The sequence below is a fragment of the Notamacropus eugenii genome, chromosome 1 (genome assembly GCF_028372415.1).
Source record: "Notamacropus eugenii isolate mMacEug1 chromosome 1, mMacEug1.pri_v2, whole genome shotgun sequence".
Classification (NCBI taxonomy): domain Eukaryota; kingdom Metazoa; phylum Chordata; class Mammalia; order Diprotodontia; family Macropodidae; genus Notamacropus; species Notamacropus eugenii.
In genome coordinates, this window is record NC_092872.1 from 541,632,292 (window position 1) to 541,651,154 (window position 18,863).

Sequence of the window (18,863 nt, forward strand, 5' to 3'; positions counted from 1 at the left end):
TGAGATTTGGCTTTCTGGTGTCTAAATAAATGTTTTTCTTCTGCTTTCTATATAGAGAGTCTTTTATATTTTGTGATTGAGAATATGCTGGCACATTCAGTCACCACCAGTGCTGTGAACATTGTCTTGGTAATGCAGGTTTCCAGGAGAAACTGCAACAATCTCAAAAATATAGATACCACTCTTATGGCAGAAAGTAAAGAGGAATTAAGAAGCTTCTTGATGAAAGAATAGAATGTAAAAGGTGACTTGAAGTTTAACATCAAAAAACGTAAGATCCTGGCAGCAAGTCCCATCACTTCCTAGCAAACAGAGGGAGAAGAAATGGAAGTGAGGTCAGATTTTTCCTATTCTTGGGTTCAAAGACCATTGCAAGTGGCTTCTGCAGTCATGAAATTAAGAGATGCTTGCTCCTTGGAAGAAAAGCTATGGCAAATCTGGACAGCATACTAAAAAGCAACCTTGGCAACAAAGGTCCATATACCCAAAGCTTTGTTTTTTTCAGCATCAATGTAGGGCTCAGAGAGTTGGACTATAAGGAAAGCTGAGTGTCACAGAATCAATGCTTTCAACTTGTGGTGCTAGAAAAGATTTGGAGAGTCCCTTTAACAGCAAGTATGTCAAATCAGCCAATATTTAAAGAAATTAGTTCAGGTGATTCACTAGTAAATCAGATACCGAAGCTGAAGCTTAAACATTTTGGCCACAAAACCAGAAGGCAGGAATCACTGGAAAAAACCCTGATGTAAAGAAAGATCGAAGACAGAGCTTAAATAGACTTCAAGAGATCTGTGTTCATCCTTTGTTGCCGAAGAAGACCATGCCATCAGAGAAATAATGACGAGACTTGCACTTGACTTTATTTTGAGTGAGGGAGGGCTGTGCAGGTCACCAGCCTCACTTTTCCTCCAGAGCTATCTGAATCCAGTGACCAGATATTCATCAGAATGACTGGACATGACCCAGGATGAGGCAATTGGGGTTAAGTGACTTGCCCAAGGTCACACAGCTAGTGAGTGTCAAGTGTCTGAGGTGAGATTTGAACTCAGGTCCTCCTGACTCAAACTTCAAGAGATGGTGGAAGACAGAAAGGTCTGGCATACTATGGTCCATGGGGTCGCAAAGAATTGGACACAACCAAACAACAATGCTAAGCAATACAGGAAGTTTTAAGATTTCTTGAAATATTTTGTCCTCTATCAGTTTTCTAGGTCAGGGGTGTGCATATGTTTGGGGGGGGGGGGGGTGTATGTGTGTGTGTGCATGCGTTGCTATGAGAACTCTTACCTTTTCTTCTACTCTTTCAGTCTTTTAACTTTGTTTTAATAATGCTGTCTCATGGAATAATTAGTTTCTATTTAGTTCATTCTAATCTTCAGAGATTTTACCGCTTGGACAAGGTTTTATACCTCTTGTAGCAAGCTGTTAATTCTCTTTCCAAATTTTTCTTCCACAGCTCTCATTTCTTTTCCAACTTTTTCCATTAGCACTTTTAAGTTCCTTTTTCTAAACTCTTGCTTTATTCTCTTCCAGGAATTCTAGTTGAATTTGAGCCCAAGCTTATGTCTTTCTTTGAAGCTTTATTTGTAGACATTTTGAAATCATTCTCTTCTTCTGAGTTTGTGTCCTGAGTATCCCTGTCACCATAATAGCTTTTTAATTGTTTTTTTGATTTTTATTCTTTAAATATTTAAATTTTTTTCCAATTATATGTAAAAACAATTTTTAACATTCTTTTTTTAAATTTTGAGTTCCAAATTTCCCCTCGCCCTCCCTTAGACAACAAGCAATTTGATATAGGTTACACATCTACAGTCATGCAAAACATATTTCCATATTGGTCAAGTCGTGAGAGAAAACACAGATCCCCATTCCATTCCTACCCTCTCCCCCCAAAAAAAACAAGACAAAAAAAAGCAAAAAATAGTATGCTTCAATTTGCATTCAGATTCCATTACTTCATTCTCTGGAAGCAGAAAGCATTTTTCGTTGAGTCCTTTGGAACTGTTTTGGATTATGGCATTGCTGAAAATAACTAAGTCATTCACAGATGATCATCCTTGTAATACTTCTATTACTGTATAGAAAGTTCTGCTGGTTCTTCTCACTTTACTCAGCATCAGTTCTTGTAAGTCTTTCCAGTTTTTTTGAAAGCATCCTGCTCATCATTTCTTATAAGCACAATAGCATTTCATTTCAATCATATACCACAACTTGTTCACCCAATTAACTGGCATCACCTTACTTCTAATTCTTTGCCACCACAAAAAAAAAAGCTGCTACAAATATTTTTGTAGAAATAAATCTTTTATTTTTTTTAAATCTCTTTGCAATACAGACCTAGTAGTGGTATTGCTAGGTCAAAGGATATGCACAGATCTATAACACTTTTGAGATAGGTCCAAATTGCTCTCCAGAACGGTTGAATCAGTTCACAATTCAACCAATAGTGTATTCATGCCCCAATTTTCCCACATCCTCTCCAACATTTATTATTTTCCTTTTCTATCATATTAGCTAATCTAATAGTATGATGTGGCACAACAGAGCTGTTTTAATTGGCATGTCAACAGTGATTTAGAGCACTTTTTCATGACTATAGATAGCTTTGATTTGTTCATCTAAAAACTACCTGTTCATATCCTTTGACCTATTTATCAACTGAGGAATGACTTGTACTCTTATAAATGACTCAGTTCTCTATTATATTTCAGAAATGAGGCCTTCATGGTAGCTTTTTAATGATGGCATTCTTTCTTTGCTCCTTCTTCCAGTCTAATTCCTGACTTCAGACTTCATGTTACAGAAAGATTCTGCAAACTTCTGGACAGAAAGTCTGGGAAGATCCTGCTGCTACTTTCTTGTGGTATTGAGGGTCATATTATTCCAAGATATCAAGGACATCTCAGGTTGAGGACTTGAAAGCTTTCAGTGCTCCTGAAGTGGTCTGATGTAGGGCCCTATCACTCCCAATTAAACTATGCAAGTTCCTGACTTGGGTTTGGGCCTGAGCTACAGTAAATGGCCGTGGAAACTTAGGCTCTATCAGCCAGATAGTGAAAATCTATGGTCCAGTGACAGATCTGCAAAATTCCCTTAAGTGTATGATTCCTATATTGGTTTTTCCTCTGCAGGCTTCAGACTGAGCTAGAAGCTGGAACTGAGATTCTGCTCTGTTCCTGGGATCCGAGCCATGTAGCTGCCGCTTACTTCTGAACATGTTCATTCTTTATAACCATTCAGGGCCTTGCACTGCTCCCTATATCCATGGACAAACAGCCCCTCCTCAGGTCCTAGAAGTAGGTAGTGGACAATATAAAGCTAATTAGTTGGTACCTGTTTTCATTGTGGTACCCAGATAGGACTGGAGGTGTCCCATATGGGTCTGGGACCTAGTCTTATTCCACTGCATGGCATCTCCCTACTCACTGGAGTGCTGTGCAAATATACTGCTTGCTCCTGCCCAGACCTTGTCACTGGTGTCCACAGACCTCTCTGCATCTCCTCACCTGGGCTAGAAAGATGACTCATTTTTTTTTCTTGAATTTCCTCATCAGGATTCTGTCTGTTGCATTTTCTAGGTCTATTTGGAGGTGTTTTTAGAGAGAGTTCACTGTGCTACTTTCTGCTACTCCACTATTTGGCTCCACCATTCAAAAGTACCATATCTAATGGTATCTATATTTTTACTACTAGAAGGTATAAGAACTAAAAAGCAGTCAAAAACCTCTGAAACCATGTGAACAGGCTCCAATCCACTTCTTAACCATTCCTTTCTCCTTCCAGTACTTTGTCACCACCTACCCCAAATAATTTTTCACCTCCAGGACTGCCCTGACTTCCATTCAGGACAAGCTTTGAGAAGTTGTTAATAGCAGCTAATCAACATTTCAAAAGCATACTACTATAATAACTATAAACCAATCAAAGCACAAAGTTTAATGAGAACAGTTTACTGCTACTCTGACCTTTTAGTGAATCTTTTAATGTTTTTGGACACTCAGAACCTAAATGTCTCTCCTTGGTGCATCCTATATGCTTAAGAAATGCTTGCTGAGAACAAGGAAAACAATACGTGCAATAACTGCAACAGTGTAAACAGGAAAAAAAATCAAAGCTAAATATTGTACAATTATATTTTCCTTGCTGGGGCAGAAGATTTGGGAAAATATGCCCCCTCCCTTTTTTTGCAGAAGTAGAGAACTATGTTGGGGGAAGAAGGGAAAAAATGTGTTTATACTGAACCAACAGAAATGATAAGTTAGTTTATTTTGCTGAACTGTTTTGCCTTTTTCTTTTTTAAATCTTTCTTATAAGGGATGGCTCACTTAGCAAGGAAGAATATATTTGGAAATGAAGGTGGTTTAACAAAACAACTGATAAAAAGAAAAATGTTTGCTGAATTAAATTCAGTTTTTGATATTTCAATGGATTTATAATTATCATAAGCATGTATATGAACAGCACAGTAGATAAAGAGTGCTGGTCTTGAAGTCAGGAAGACTTATCTTCCAGAGTTCAAATCTGGCCTCAGATACTAGCTTTGTGACCCTGGGCAAGTCACTTGACCCCTTTGCCTGTTTCCTCATCTGTAAAATGAGCTGGAAAAACAAATAGCAAACTACTCCAATATCCTGGCCAAGAAGACCCCAAATGGAGTTACGAAGAAACAGACACAACTAAAAAACAACTGAACAACAACAACAATAAAAAAGCATGGATATTCCTCCCACCAGAGTAAATAATACAACCTATCCAAACTTACAATCCTGAGTAAAGTCTTATTTATATATGTCTTTCTCTTCACTCCTCCTTTATAGAAAAAGGAGGCCTTCCTCTGGTTCTTTTAATGTTTTATGGAAACCAGTATAGTGCTGAATGGAACTATTCAAAAGTGTTATTCCTTAATTTTGCTATCTGACTATCCCATCATTCTTAGTATCAGAAATAAGATTCAGACCTTAAAGATCATTTAACCCAAACCCCTCATTTTACAGATGAGAAAACTAAGATTCAGAGAAGTTAGGCACTATTTTTTGTGAGTCACAAAGCTAGTATGTAGCAAAGACTGGAATTCAAATGAGGTTTCTAAAACCAGGGATTTTTCTGCTACATCAAGGTTCTTAACCATTTTTGTATCGTGGACTTCTCTGGAAGTCTGGTGAAGCCAGTAGACTCCTTCTTAGAATAATATTCTTAAATAATTAAAGGAACTACTAAATTTAAGTTACACCTTAGTTGAAAATAAAGATTTTTTTCATTCCCCAAATGATAAATAATCAAAGGATATGAACAGGCAGTTTTCAGAGGAAGGAATTAAAGCTATCTATAGTCATATGAAAAACTGCTCTAAATCACTACTGATTAGAGGAATGCAAATCAAAACAACTCTTAGGTATCACATTACACCTACAAGACTAGCTAGCAAGACAAGAGAGGCAAATTATAAATGGTGGAGAAGATGTGGGAAAATTCAAACACTAACACATTGTTGATGGAGTTGCGAATTGATCCAAACATTCTGAAGAGTAATTTGGAACTATGCTATAGTTATAAAAATGAGCATACCCTTTGACCCAGCAGTACCATCTGTATCCCAAAGAGATCATAAAAATGGGAAAAGGTCCTATGTGTACAAAAATATTTACAGCAACTCTTTTTGTGGTGGCCAAGAACTGGAAATCGAGGAGATGCTCATTAATTGGGGAATGGCTGAACAAGTTGTAGTATAGGAATACAATGGAATACTATATTGTGCTGCAAGAAATGATGAGCAAGCAGACTTCAGAAAAACCTGGACTTACATGAACTGATGCTGAATGAAGTGAGCAGAACCAGGAGCAGTTAACAGCCACATCGACTGACTTTGACAGACTCAGCTCTTCTCAGCAATGCAAGAACCTAGAACAACTCCAAAAGAGTCATGATGAAAAATGCCATCCACTTCCAGAGAAGAAATATGGAATCTGAATGCAGATCAAAGCATACTATTTGCTCTCTTTTTTGTTTTGTTCTGTTTTCTCATGGTTCCTCCCATTAGTTCTAATTCTTCTATACAACATGACAAATACGAAAATATGTTTAATAAAAAAAAAGTTTTTTTTCCCCTCCAATCCAAGTTCATAGATCCTCTGGCATCTATCCAGGGGCCCCATGAAAGTCTGTGGACCCCAGATAAGAACCTTTATGCCACATCATGATACTTTAAATAGTTAAATAACAATGATGCATAATACAGTATGTTATTATAGAAAGTACCCTTATAAATTCTCTACAGTTTCCTTTTTTTTAAAAAAATGTATGTAATAACCTAGATTGCTTCTATAATCCCATCCAACTCAATGACTCGGTGCCAAAATGAGTGATACAGAAGATAAATATTACATGATTTCCGAAAAGGGTAAATCAATGGCAGCTGGAGCAATTAATAAGAATAAGGCCTTAGGCAGGATGTGAGTTAATCTCTTCCCTCATTTCTGGTCCCTATATTTCCTGTCTCTTCCTCTCCAGCTCTTGCAAAATATGTCCCATTCCCTCTCCATGTATTATTTCCTCCCTTTCCCACCCCATCCATAAATACTGCTGATACTCCATGTATTCTGAATCCTCAGTCAGCAGCAAGGGAACATTTGGGGGCAAAGAAAACTGAAGCAACAATTACAAGCAGATGGATCCCTTAAATTGGCTCTTGGCTTCTAACATTCGATAAAAAATTATACAATCACATTTAATTTGGCTACAGAAATATTTCATAACTAAGAGCTTTTTAATTTAAAATACAAGGTGTCCCCAAAATCTTAATAGGTTAAAACTGCACTAAGATTGGAAGACACTAGAAATTTCTCTCCAAGTCCTAATTATGTGTTTAGGGCACTAGATTTTTAAAGATGGTAAATTTTCCTGTCAAATTGACAAACAAGGTAAAAAGTTCTAAATAATATCCAATTCCTAAATAATATCCAATTCAGCCTTTAATTGTCCAAGGTTCAAGCTTAGAGTCAACTATCAGAAGCACTTCTGCCTCAAAAAAATAGACACTAAAGAGATAAACAGGTGACCAAGGAACACTGATTGCTTAGACTTTCAAAAAGCCTTCAATAACTAGCATTTATACAGTGTTTTAAGGCTAGTAAAAACTATTACAAATATTATCTCATTTTATGATCACAAACACCCTGGAGAGGTATATCCCCATTTTACAGATGGAGAAATTGAGTCTGACAGGTGAAGCGATCTGCCCAAGGCACATAGTTAGTTGTGACTGAGGCAGCATTTGAAATCAGGTCTTCATAACTCCAAGTCCAGCACTCCATCCCCTGACCATTTCTACAAAGTCACGTAGCAAAGGTTCTTTAAAAAAAAAAAAAAAAAGATGAATTAAATGGTATTGTTTTCCCATGGACAGACAATTGATCAGGCAGAAAACAAAAGGTTTTATATTCTTCTCTTGGATCTGCAAAATATGGAGTTTTAAACGCATGACCTCTAAAGTTCTCTGCTGTTTTAAAATTATATGTTCTGTCCCATAAAAAGAGGGCTATCTCTGGAAGAAGCAACATAATAATGGGATTGTCTCAGGGGATATTGGTTGAGACCAGTCTTAATTGCATTTTTTTCTAAGTGACCTGTAAAAGGGAAAACATTGAAAACATTCATCTGCAAATGACTCAAATCTCTTCTGAGGACTGAAATGTCAGACAAGGATAACTATAAGACCAAAGCACAAAAAGGTGTGAGTGAAGAGAAAATGTGTAAATGAATTTAACACTTACCTACTTCATAAGTTTGTTGTGAGGGTCAAATGAGATGAAGTTAAAGTGCTTTGAAAAATTAACACATGCTTAACAGTTGTACTGGTTTGTCACTAAACTTTCAGGGTCCCCCTATCACCTTTAAAATAAAATACAAACTCCTCTGATTGGCATTTAAAACCCTACACAAAATAGCTCCCCACTGTTTCAAGGCTGTTATATATTACTCCCCCACATGATGCACTCTACCCTCCTGCCAAACTCGATGATCTCTACACTTGATGTTCCATCTCCTTTCTGCTACAGTGAGTGACTAGAATGCTTTCTCTCCTCTTCCATCACCTCTTGGTTCCTTCAGAGTTCAGCTAGTGTCCCCTACTACAAGAGGCCTCTCTTACTCCTCCAGTTATTAGCAGCAACACACATGTTAAACTTGTAAATACTGTATAATGGCTTATACATATGCTGTTGCTCCCCAATAAAATATAAGCTCCTTGAAGTCAGAATTTCATTTTTGTCATTGTACTTCCAAGTTTTCATATATAACCTAGCATATGGATTATAAATATATACTTATTAAAGGGAAGTGACATATCTAGGGTAAACTAACCCTAAGACCAATGTTTGTGGACAAAGGAACTAGTAACACTAATAACATCATCAAGAGCATCAGAAATAAAAAGTGAAAAAAATTATCGTACCCTTATACACATGTGGAATAAAGCTAAAGTTCTAGTTACCAAACCTCAAGCTCAGAATAATCAGAAAACAGCAACTAAAATGATCAACAAAGTAAAGGACATTTTAGACAAAAAAGTCCGGATTCTACTATCCACAAAGGCAAAGGATATATTAGACAAGACATTCTTAATCTGCAGTCAGTGAACTTATTTTTCTTAATGTTTTGTTAACTATCTGGATATAATTGGGTTACCTTTGTAATCCTGTGTATTTTATTTTATGCATTTAAAAAAAATTACTTTGAAGACAGATGCAGAGGATTCACCAAAATGCTAATGGGGTGCATGACACAAAAAAAGAGTTAAGAAGTCCTGCTACAGAGGGAATAGAAGTTCAGGTTGTATAAGTTATAAAAGATGTAACTATTATAAACATGAACTTAATTCTTCATCAAATTCTAGACTATCAGAATTTCATACCCTTATATTTAACTCAAGTTGTTCAAATAAATAAGAGAGTATTATATTAATGCAGCTAGTTAATGAAACTTGTTATACAAGATGACAAGTTGAAAACAGATATTTTCAGAAAAGGATTAAATAAATCCATAAATGATAATGGGTTAAAGGAAACTAGAGATATCTGGGGCATATCCATGCCTCCACCTTGTCCTGATAGATGAGTTTCTGGCTAGGATCGTTATTTCATGAGGGGCTTCAGCCACACTCATCTTCACTCTCATCTCTAGGTCAACTCACTCTCCTGGACTGCTCCACCTCCTCCATCTTGCCCCCTTGCATCAACCTCTTCCTCATCCTACCTTGTCCAGCTCCCCTTTATTACATAAGCTCCTGGAGAGTAAGGACCATCTTGTTTGCTTGTGTTTATCTCCAGCACCTAATAAGTAGTTAACAAATGTGCGTGCTCTCTCTCTCTGCCTTTTGAGGGAATCATGGATTTTATCAATAAGCACAATCTTTTACATCCAGGCTAGCCCAGAAAAAGTCAAAATGAAATACTGTGTTCTTAATACAGTGTCCCTACTTTTCTTGAAGCATAAAGAGGTAAAAATGTGGACAAAATTTGGTGGTATGCTATCCATTTCCTGTACCTGTTAGCCAACTTTCCTAAGACAACAGAACCACATTGGCTTACAATGACTTTTCCACATGTCCTTGGCACTTTTGGGTGAGTACCAAAGAAAACTAGGGTGTTTTGTAGGTGTTCTAAGTATTGAAGGATAAAATACAAATGAACAATGAATACTATAGAAGTGTTTGGGCCAGAATACTAAGGAATAGAAAGCCAGAATCCTAATGAAGATGCATTTGTTGGCATCAAGTATTAAGAGCTAAAGTACTTCTGCAGTGACCAATATTTCATATTAACATTTTGGCTTCTCTACAGACTATTTATTTTAGGCACAGGGCCTGTGGAGCTCTGTCTTATTAACATAGTTATCAAACTTTCATTCAAAGTTCACTATTCAGGTACCTCTTTAAATATGTGCATATAACCACACTTAAATTTCAATCCCTCCTCACTCAAGACTCTGGTTCTTATCTTCTACATGCTAATATTCTAAGAAATTTGAAAGGATAACCACTCCGATTTTTCTACATTTCATTTATGCCCAGTTTTCCCAACTAGATTAAAACAATATTAAACAGGAGCAGCATGTCACCTAGGTGTGCCTAGGAATTTCTTCATAACATCCTAGCACTCTTACTCAAAACTTAAGAATCACTTAGGATCACAGGACTTAGAGCTTCATTTTACAGATGAAGAAACTGAGGACTAAAGAAGAGTGGAGATCTTCTTCAAAGTCACATAGGTAGGAAGCAGCAAAGCTGAAATTTGAACCCAGGTCCTCTTAATTCAAATCTGGTGGACTTTGTACTACAGCAAACTCAAAATAAGCATATTCATGTTACACTATTACAACAACTTAAGAAATCTGGAGTACTTACTGCTGCCACTTGCTAAGAGCAACTTTGATGCTCCTGAACATGTTTGATTGCCACTACATTTGCAGGGGGGAGGCATATGAAATATAATGGGAGGAGCAAGAGCTTCTTAATTACCAGAGACTTCCCTTGCCCAGTAAGTGGACAAAGAAAATACCTTCCACGGTATGTGCTTTGCTACTTTTGAATCTCTAAAGCGATCCTTCCTAATGCTTCAATAACTCCTCCATGACTCTCAAAATGGACCCAAATTGGAAATCAGTGCCATATAGCAAAAGACTGCTTCTGCTCCTAGCCTTTCCTTTAAGTTACACAATTCATCTGGTTCCTAAAGTAAAGAGCTGCTCCAACAATTTTGTGGAATAAGGTGGAAAGGTGCGCCCAGCACCACAAGCACATAACAAGACTCTACACGTAGAAATCCAATTCAACAAGTATTTATTAACTACTTACTAACTACCAGACGTTTTTCTTGTGTCAGGAATAGAAAGACCAAAATAATATCCCAAAACAAAAACAAGCTCATGCTTAATAAGTTCACATGGGGAGCAGGGACTTTAGGAGAAATAATCTGTACACAGAGTAAGTATAGTGCAAAGCATTTAATAAATGCTTTATCTAGCTACAAAGCTAAATGCAAATCGTTTAGTGAGGAGAGAAAAAATTTTTTAAAGCCTCTTCGGGGAGGTGGTGCTCCAGGTGACCTATGAATGAAGTTAATGGTTCTAAGGCAGTGATGTCAAGCTCAAAGAAACCCACTAAATAAACATCTGTAAGAATTTCTGTGGGCTGCATACTGATTTAGGTTTAAAATATAATATTAACTATGTTTTAATGTGTTTTTACTCATTTTGTTAAATATTTCTCAATTACATTTTTATTTTACTCCAGCTGCATTAGGGAATGTGGTAGGCAGTGTGACATCTCTGTTTCTAAGGGACAGAGGTTAAGAGAAAGAGCTTTCTAGGCAATGGGGCCAGGCTGTCCAAAGACACAGAGGCTGGAAATGAACTGTTCTGTCTGAGGGAAAACAAGCATACCACTTTGCCTGGAGTACAGATTACATAAGGAACCTGGAAAGATAAACTGGACTTAGATTGTGAAGTGCTTTAAATGTTAACAGAGGAATCTGCATTTTATCTACCCTGAACCACATTATTCTGCTACATCTGTGTTACTGCCATACTTCTGCTCCACTTAAGACCCTGGAGAGAACTTTGATCTCATCTTTCCCATAAAATTCAGTTACTCTGCAAACCAAAAGTAGCCAGAGATTTTTGAATAAATGAAATAGAAGGAAAAATGACAAAGACAATTTCGGCACAACATACTCTACTCCCTAAGGTTGCTTGAAGAAGGGAGGGAATATGATGGCACTTTGCACCTGGTGGATGCAACAGCTAATTCAGCACTTCATTCCTTTGCCATGGCAACTTGAAAAAGGAGGATAGATTCCAAAGGAACAATTAGCCTTAATATGAAAGGTAGGTTGCTGGGTTTGTTGTTTTTTTTTTTAAACTATTTTGAAGGTTAATGGAAAGGTAAAAGACTAAAAGGAAGATACCATATGACCTCTATTTCATAATCTAGCGGGTGCTTTCCGTTGTTTTTATAGGACATTAAAAATGGAAAATAAAAATATTGAGATTTTTAAAGAAGAAAAATATAGCTTACATTTAATTTTACATGATAATAATAGAAAAACTAGTTACACATACAGTCCTTTATACAGTATACTATATAGCTTAGATAACATGTAATTTTTTAAAACAGATTGATTTTGCTAAGGATAATATTAAAATTTACTTTCATTGTTTAAAAGACACCAGTGGATGCTGCAGAATGGTGGTAGCCAAGGAGTAGAAGGGTACCAGCCTAAATTTAAAATTTGCTATAGAAAACCCACAAGACATTGATCTATACCAAAAGATCATTTATGTTTCAAGTATGGTTACCAGTAAACTACGAAAGAAACATAGTGTTAGACATAAGTTTAATCTATCATGTAGGCAACCCATTTCTACTCCAAGCTGCCCAATCTACTTACTTCCCATGAGCGACTCCTGCACCCCAACTAAGTTATACATAAAGGTGTTCACACCCTGAATCTTCCATCACCCACAAATGTACCGCCTCCATGTTCACCTCTGAAATCACCTAATCCAACCACAGTCTTTTGGCTTTTCACCTCTCCTTCTGCCTTCCCTTACATAACCCTACTCTTCATTGTCACCATGACCTCTCATCCCTTGATGGTCCCTTTGTCTCCCAAAACCATCTCCCCTGCACTATGCTCTCTCTCTCCCTCCCCATTTTGACTCCTTGGTGAACCAATTCCACTCTTCACTGTACTCTCTTGAATCCCTAACCTCCTTATATTGCTGATTTCACCAAGCCAAACCTCAGCCTAGGATCACCCCTACTCCCACCTTTACACCCTCACATGAGCTTCTGAATTAAAAGGAAGAAAACTACATAACTATCCTGACTGGGTCTAATACAAATTTATGTTATATATCAAGTGGACTCTCACTGCTGCTGGGCAATCCCACTGTATTTCCCTAATCAACTCACTGTCTCACTCTGTACAAAGGCTCTTCTGAACTTTTTCATCCCTCCTCAAACCTCCTATGGCTCCTCCTCCCCCTACTCTCAGTTGGGAACTTCTGTCTCACATTTTACAGAAAAAATTTAGAGCATTCATCATGATCTCACTTTTCTCTCCTCTTTCCCCTCTCCTATCATTTTAGTGCCTTCTGCCACTAATCTCCTTCACCATCTCACATGATGTAGTGAACTTACACCTTGTTGACTCCTCTGACCCAATCTCCTCCAATGGACTGCCCCCTCTATCGTCCCTAATGTTTCCCTTATTTTCAATCTCTCCCTTTCTACTGGTTCCATTCCTACTGCCTACAAACATGCCCACATCTTCCCTATCCTGAAAGAACCCTCACTTGATCCTCTCACCCCTACACCTTATTTAATTAATCACCTTATTTCTCTTCTGCCCTTTGTAACTAAAATCTTCAAAAAAGCCATCCACAATATGTGCCCCTACTTTCTCTGCTCTCACTCTCTTCTTAACCTTTAGCAATCTGGCTTCTGACCTTATTATCCCACCAAAACTGCTCTCTTCAAAGTTACTCTTGCTCTCTTAGTTGCCAAATCCAGTTGTCTTTTCTCAATCCTCGCTGTCCATGAAACTTCTCTGCAGATTTTGACACTGCTGATCACTCTCTCCTCCTTGATACCCTGTTCTGTCTAGGTTTCTGGGACATCACTCTCTCTTGGTTCTGTTCCTACTTATCTGACCCATTACTCAGTCTCCATATGCAAGCTGCTGCCAAGGCTGGTCCATTTCACCTTTGCAATACCTCCTGAACACAGCCCCTTCTCCCTACGACACTGCCATGGTACAGTGTCTAGTACAGACCCCCATCTCCTCATGCCTTGATCTCTGCAATGGCCTGCTGGTGCATCTGCCTGCCTCAAGTCTCTCCTGACTCCAATCCACCCCCAACTCAATAAACTCCACAGGTTTCTAGTTGTCTCCAGGAGCAATGCCATGTCTGGCACTCAAAGCCCTTCATAACCTACTCCCCTCCTATCTTTCCAGTCTTCTTACACCCTACTCCCCAACACACTCTTCAATCCTGCACCACTGGCCTTCTGGCTGTTCACCAAACAAGACACTCCACCTCTCAGCTCCAGGCACTCTCTCTGGCTATTCCCTATACCTGGATTGTTCTCCCTCCTCCACTCTAATTACTAACCTCCCTAACTTTTTTAAGACTCAACTAAAATCCCACAATCTTCAGGAAGTCTTCTCTAAGCCCTCTTAAGAGCTTTCTCTCTTTAAATTATTTCCTGTTTATCCTGTAATATAGCATGCTTTGTAAATATTTATTTCCATGCTTTCTCCCCCTTTAGATTGTAAGCTCCATGAGGGTAGGGACTGTCTTTTGCCTCTTTTTGTATGCCCAGTGGGCACAGTGCCCAGCATATAGTAAGCACTTGATAAATGTTTATTGTATTATATTATTGTGTCTTCTATACCAGGCTTAGAGCTTAAAACATTTTTTGGTTGGTGTTGTTCAGTCGTGTCCAACTCTTCATGACCCTGTGGACCAAGTATCTATTCTTGGCAAAGATACTGGAGTAGTTTGCCTTTTCCTTCTCTAGTTTTAGGCAGGGGTTAAGTGACTTGGCCAGGGTCACTAAGTGGTATCTGAGGCAAGATTTGAACTCTGGTCTTCCTGACTATCCACTATGCTATCTAGCTGACCCACTTGAAACACAATATGTTCTTATAAACTTTTGAAAATTAAACTAAATAATGTTTACAAAATATATCCTTTCATGCTTTTTCAACTCGCCAAGTCCAAAACTTGAGGTCTTTTATTAACAAATATTAATTAAAAGGAATTATGAAGATCATCTAGTCCCCATACGAGAAGCTAAAGTCTAAAAAGATAAGCCCCACGGTATGCTTCCACCCACCCTGTGATTTCTGTAAAGTTAAACAAAGCCTTTTCAAAACTTAGAAATCCATAGGTTTTTTTAAATATTACATGCCACAGGACTTGCATGGGAACTCTGAGCTTTACAAAGCTTCCAGGCTGTTCAGTAGTTAGGATCTAGTCAGTAAGTGGAGGGAAGGAGAGGGAACAGGAAAGATAAGGAAGACCAAAAAAAAAAAAAAAAAGCCATATCAAATGGTGAAAGCATCAACATGGTACAATCAAAGTTCCAGCTAAAGTACAGCAGTTCTTCTTCAATTACGTTCAATTAAAATGCAAATACCCAAATAAAAGTTATAGAAACAAGTTATTATCACTTAAGTTGCTTTGTTTAACCGGTTTTTTTTGTGGGTGGGGGAATGAGATTGTTTAGAAGCAGTAATTGGGAGCACTTGAACAAACCACTTATATTGGAGACTAACAAGGAAAAGTTGCCATTTTTAAAAAAAGGTGATATTCAGTTGGTGATATCCTTGTTTCCAGAGTATCCAATCAACAAGTATTTATTCATCATTTACTAAATATCTATACTGGGCTAGGCAATACTGATACAAAATAAAAAAATGAGACGATCTGCATTCAAGGAACTTATATTCTATCAAGGAAACAGGACATACCTGTTGGATCATAGATTTAGAGCTGCAATGAAAACAAGAGATCATTTAATCCTCACACACTCCCTGTTTTCTAGATGAGGAAATGAGGCTCAGAGAAGCTGTGACTTGCCCATGTCAAGACAGGAAGTAAAGGGGGCAGGATTCAAACACACAAGTTTTGTGCCCTCCAAATTTGTCCTCTTTCCACAGTACTATTCAGCTTTTCCCACGTAAGTAGGTAAACTGTATATCAAGGAACCACAGGCTATACTCAAGACATAGCAGGCACATAGAGAACCCAATCCCACCTTCTGCAAGAGGCCTTTCTCATCCCCCCTCTGCTCCGGTCTTCCCTGCTGAGTTACTTTTCATTTAGATGGTACCTTCTATATAATTATCTGCATGGTGTTTCCCCTACTAGAAGATGAGTTCCTTGAGAGCCAGAACCTCCCCCCCTCTTTTCTTCCCCTTTCTCTGTATCCCCAGGACAGTGCCTACCACAGGACTGAACATTTAGTTATTAAAGATCGCTCTATCTCAGGACTTAAGGCACGGTGAAGGGATTAACTGTGCAAAGCCTGTGAACACCCAGTCTGGAGCGGACATATCTTATCTCAAAACAAGGCGTTGTACAGCCTATCACTAATGTGACTCCCTTTAACAGACCTCAACTTCCTTCAAAGAAAAATTCAATCTGGAAAAAAACCTCTTGACAAAAAGTTTTTATATTTGGTCGAGGTTTCTGTTTGTTTCCCCCCAGAGAATCTGTGGTGTGGGGGTTTTTTTTGTTTTTAAATCTTAACAAATCAGTTTCCCTTAAGTAAAGAACTTGACTTCTGACCCTCCATTCATTCAGACATCTCGGATCTAAAATCAGTGGGTGAAACGCACTGCGGCATAAGGCAGAGATTCGAATATATAGGAATTTTCTGTTTCTGAAGATACTATTTTTTCCCTTTTCCGTTTCCCACCTCTGGCCATACAACTTCATCTGTCCTCTCATTTCCTTTCTTTCACCGAGAAGAGAATCTACAGGAAAACACCACGTCTGGCCAAGCGCTGACCCCTCAACCCTGCGGGGAGCTCTCTGGCTCTGGCCCCCCGACGCGGGGCATGACTCTCGGAAGTGGAGCGGTCCGGGACCCTGCTTATCAATCTTCAACTAAGGAGGAAAAGACCCGAGCTCCGAGCAGGACCAGGAGACGACGGGGGAGCAGCTTTGGGGGGGGGGGGGGGGCAGGGCAGGGCAGGGAAGAGGCATTTCCCAAGGGCCTCCTCCGTCCAGGCGCCGCGCCCAGCGCTCCACAAACATCATTTCATTCCATTACACGGGAGGGGCGGCCGGGGACTAGAGCAGGTAGAGGCAGAGTGGGTGGGGCGAGGTGAAGGGGCTCTCGCGGCGGGGTGGGCGGAACCGAGGGAAGGGGGAGGGGACAGGCGGGAGGCTGGGAGGAAGCGGCAGGGGCGGGGCGAGGAGGGAGGAAGGAGGGAGGAAAGAGGCGGGAGGAGGAGGGCCGGGCCGGGAGGGTCTCTACCTGCAGCTCCGCCCGCTCCACCTCCCACTGGGCGCGCTCCACCTCGAAGCGGGCCCACTCGTGCTGCAGGAAGTGCAGGATCCCTGGGAGGCTGTACTGGGCTCGGGCCGCCCCCGTCGCCGCCGCAGCCGCCCCGTCGCCCGCGGCCGCCGCTTCTGCCAAGGGCCCGAGCCCCTTGACGCCCGCGGCTGCCGCCGGGTGGCTGTTGCTGAAGAAGACGCCGGGCCCCGCCTGCTCGTCCATGGCGGCCGTGGCGGCAGCCTGCTGCGGACCGGTGCCGGCTCTCGCAGCCGCCGAGGCAAACGGCAGCAACGGCGCCTCCTCCTCTTCCCTCCGCCCTCCTCTCCCCGCCCACACTCCGAGTCAGCAGGGAGCGGCTGCCCGGGCGCTTGGCCGGCCCCCCGAGCTGCTGACGGGCCGGGAAATGGGTCAATTGCAGAGCGCGCGCGCCCCGAGGGCTTGCTGGGAAATGTAGTCTCGGGGTGGCGGCGTTAATCGGCGGGAGTTGGGAAAGGGGCTAGGGGGCCTGGAAGGATTCTTTAGAAACTAGCGCTGGCAGACTCCAGCTGTCTGAGCCTAGCTGTGGCGGAGACCTCTTAGTCCTCCTTCCCGCCCCTCAGCCTGGCAGAGCCGGGTGCGGGCCGCTTCTCGGGACACACACCGACACGCACGGAAGGAAGTTCTTGGGCCGCGCTCTCTTGCACATACCCACACCCACGGAAGTTCGCGGGCTCTGCGCTCGCTCGGTCTCCGTCTCTAACTAAGTAGCACACGCACCCTCACCCCAAGGAAGTCGTCTGTGACAGCGCTCTCTCTCGCACGGTCGCGCACATGCACCCACGCAGATCCGCGGAGACAAACATATCACATCCCTCTACGCACCAAAGGATCGACGACTCGGCTCTTCCCCCACGAGCTGTCGTTTCCCGGGGTTATACTGGCTGGCTGGTCCTCCTTCTAGGCGAAAGTTCGTCTTGGGAATTGGTCCCAGGACCGGTCCCTCTCTACCCTGCTGCGTCAATTTCAGTTAAAGTCACGAAAATGGTGGTCACGAGTTTTGTTTTGTTTTCCATTCCCGGCCTGATCTTTTTATGTTGTCTCTGAAGCCTCCACTGACCTGAAGGAGTACTTCCCTCCAAACCTTGGCAGGATTTTCCTTAATTCCCGTTCTCTTCCCACACCCCAAGCCCACCCAGGCTTTCTAAGTCCTCTCACCAGTTGGGGTCAGCGAGATCCTTTCAGGGGATAATCGAGATCAAAGCTATTTTCATGATAACATTTTAGTTTCATAATAAGACACAATTTCTATCATGGTTAATATCAGTAGATATAAACCACATGAACCCCAAAGAGGAGGGTGGTCCTCAATCATTTCTAAGAGTGTAAAGTAATACTAATTATAAAAACATTTGAGAACTGCTGGGCTAATTCATAAGATCTTAGATTGGGATGTAGAAGAGAATTTCCAGGTCAGCTCCCGTATTTGATAGTTGAGAAAACTGAAGACCTAAGTGATTGACTTGTCAAAGTCATTCATGTAGGTCCTAAGTCTGAATCTACACATCTAGAACTCGCAACTGAAATTTTTGTAATACTGGAAAGATGGCAGAATAGATGATCTCCTAAGGGCCCCTTTCAGCTGAAAACCTGTATGAACTTAGGAAATCACTTTCTTCCTTTCTGCCAAGATTAGAGGGCTTCACTCCTGCTCCAGTCATCTGGAAAGCTAGCCCAGTATCACTGTTTGTTCCAACTCCTAATTTGGTGATCACCTCTTCTGACAACTCCTTCCAAAGCCCTAGTAAAGGCC

General features: G+C 40.5%; 1 protein-coding gene across 3 annotated transcripts in view; it reads right to left on the reverse strand.

Annotated features, from left to right (window-relative positions):
- Window positions 1-18,088, reverse strand: part of STRN (striatin) — a 146,711-nt gene extending 128,623 nt beyond the window's left edge. For 2 of the 3 annotated variants that reach the window (XM_072634161.1, XM_072634160.1), the window contains exon 1: window positions 17,054-17,387. In XM_072634161.1, coding sequence (XP_072490262.1) covers window positions 17,054-17,296 — 243 coding nt within the window. In that variant the 5' untranslated portion in view covers window positions 17,297-17,387. Of the gene's footprint in view, window positions 1-17,053; window positions 17,388-17,935 lie in introns of those variants that run through there. The other variant, XM_072634162.1, reaches the window with a different exon arrangement.
- Window positions 18,089-18,863: the final 775 nt, after the last annotated feature.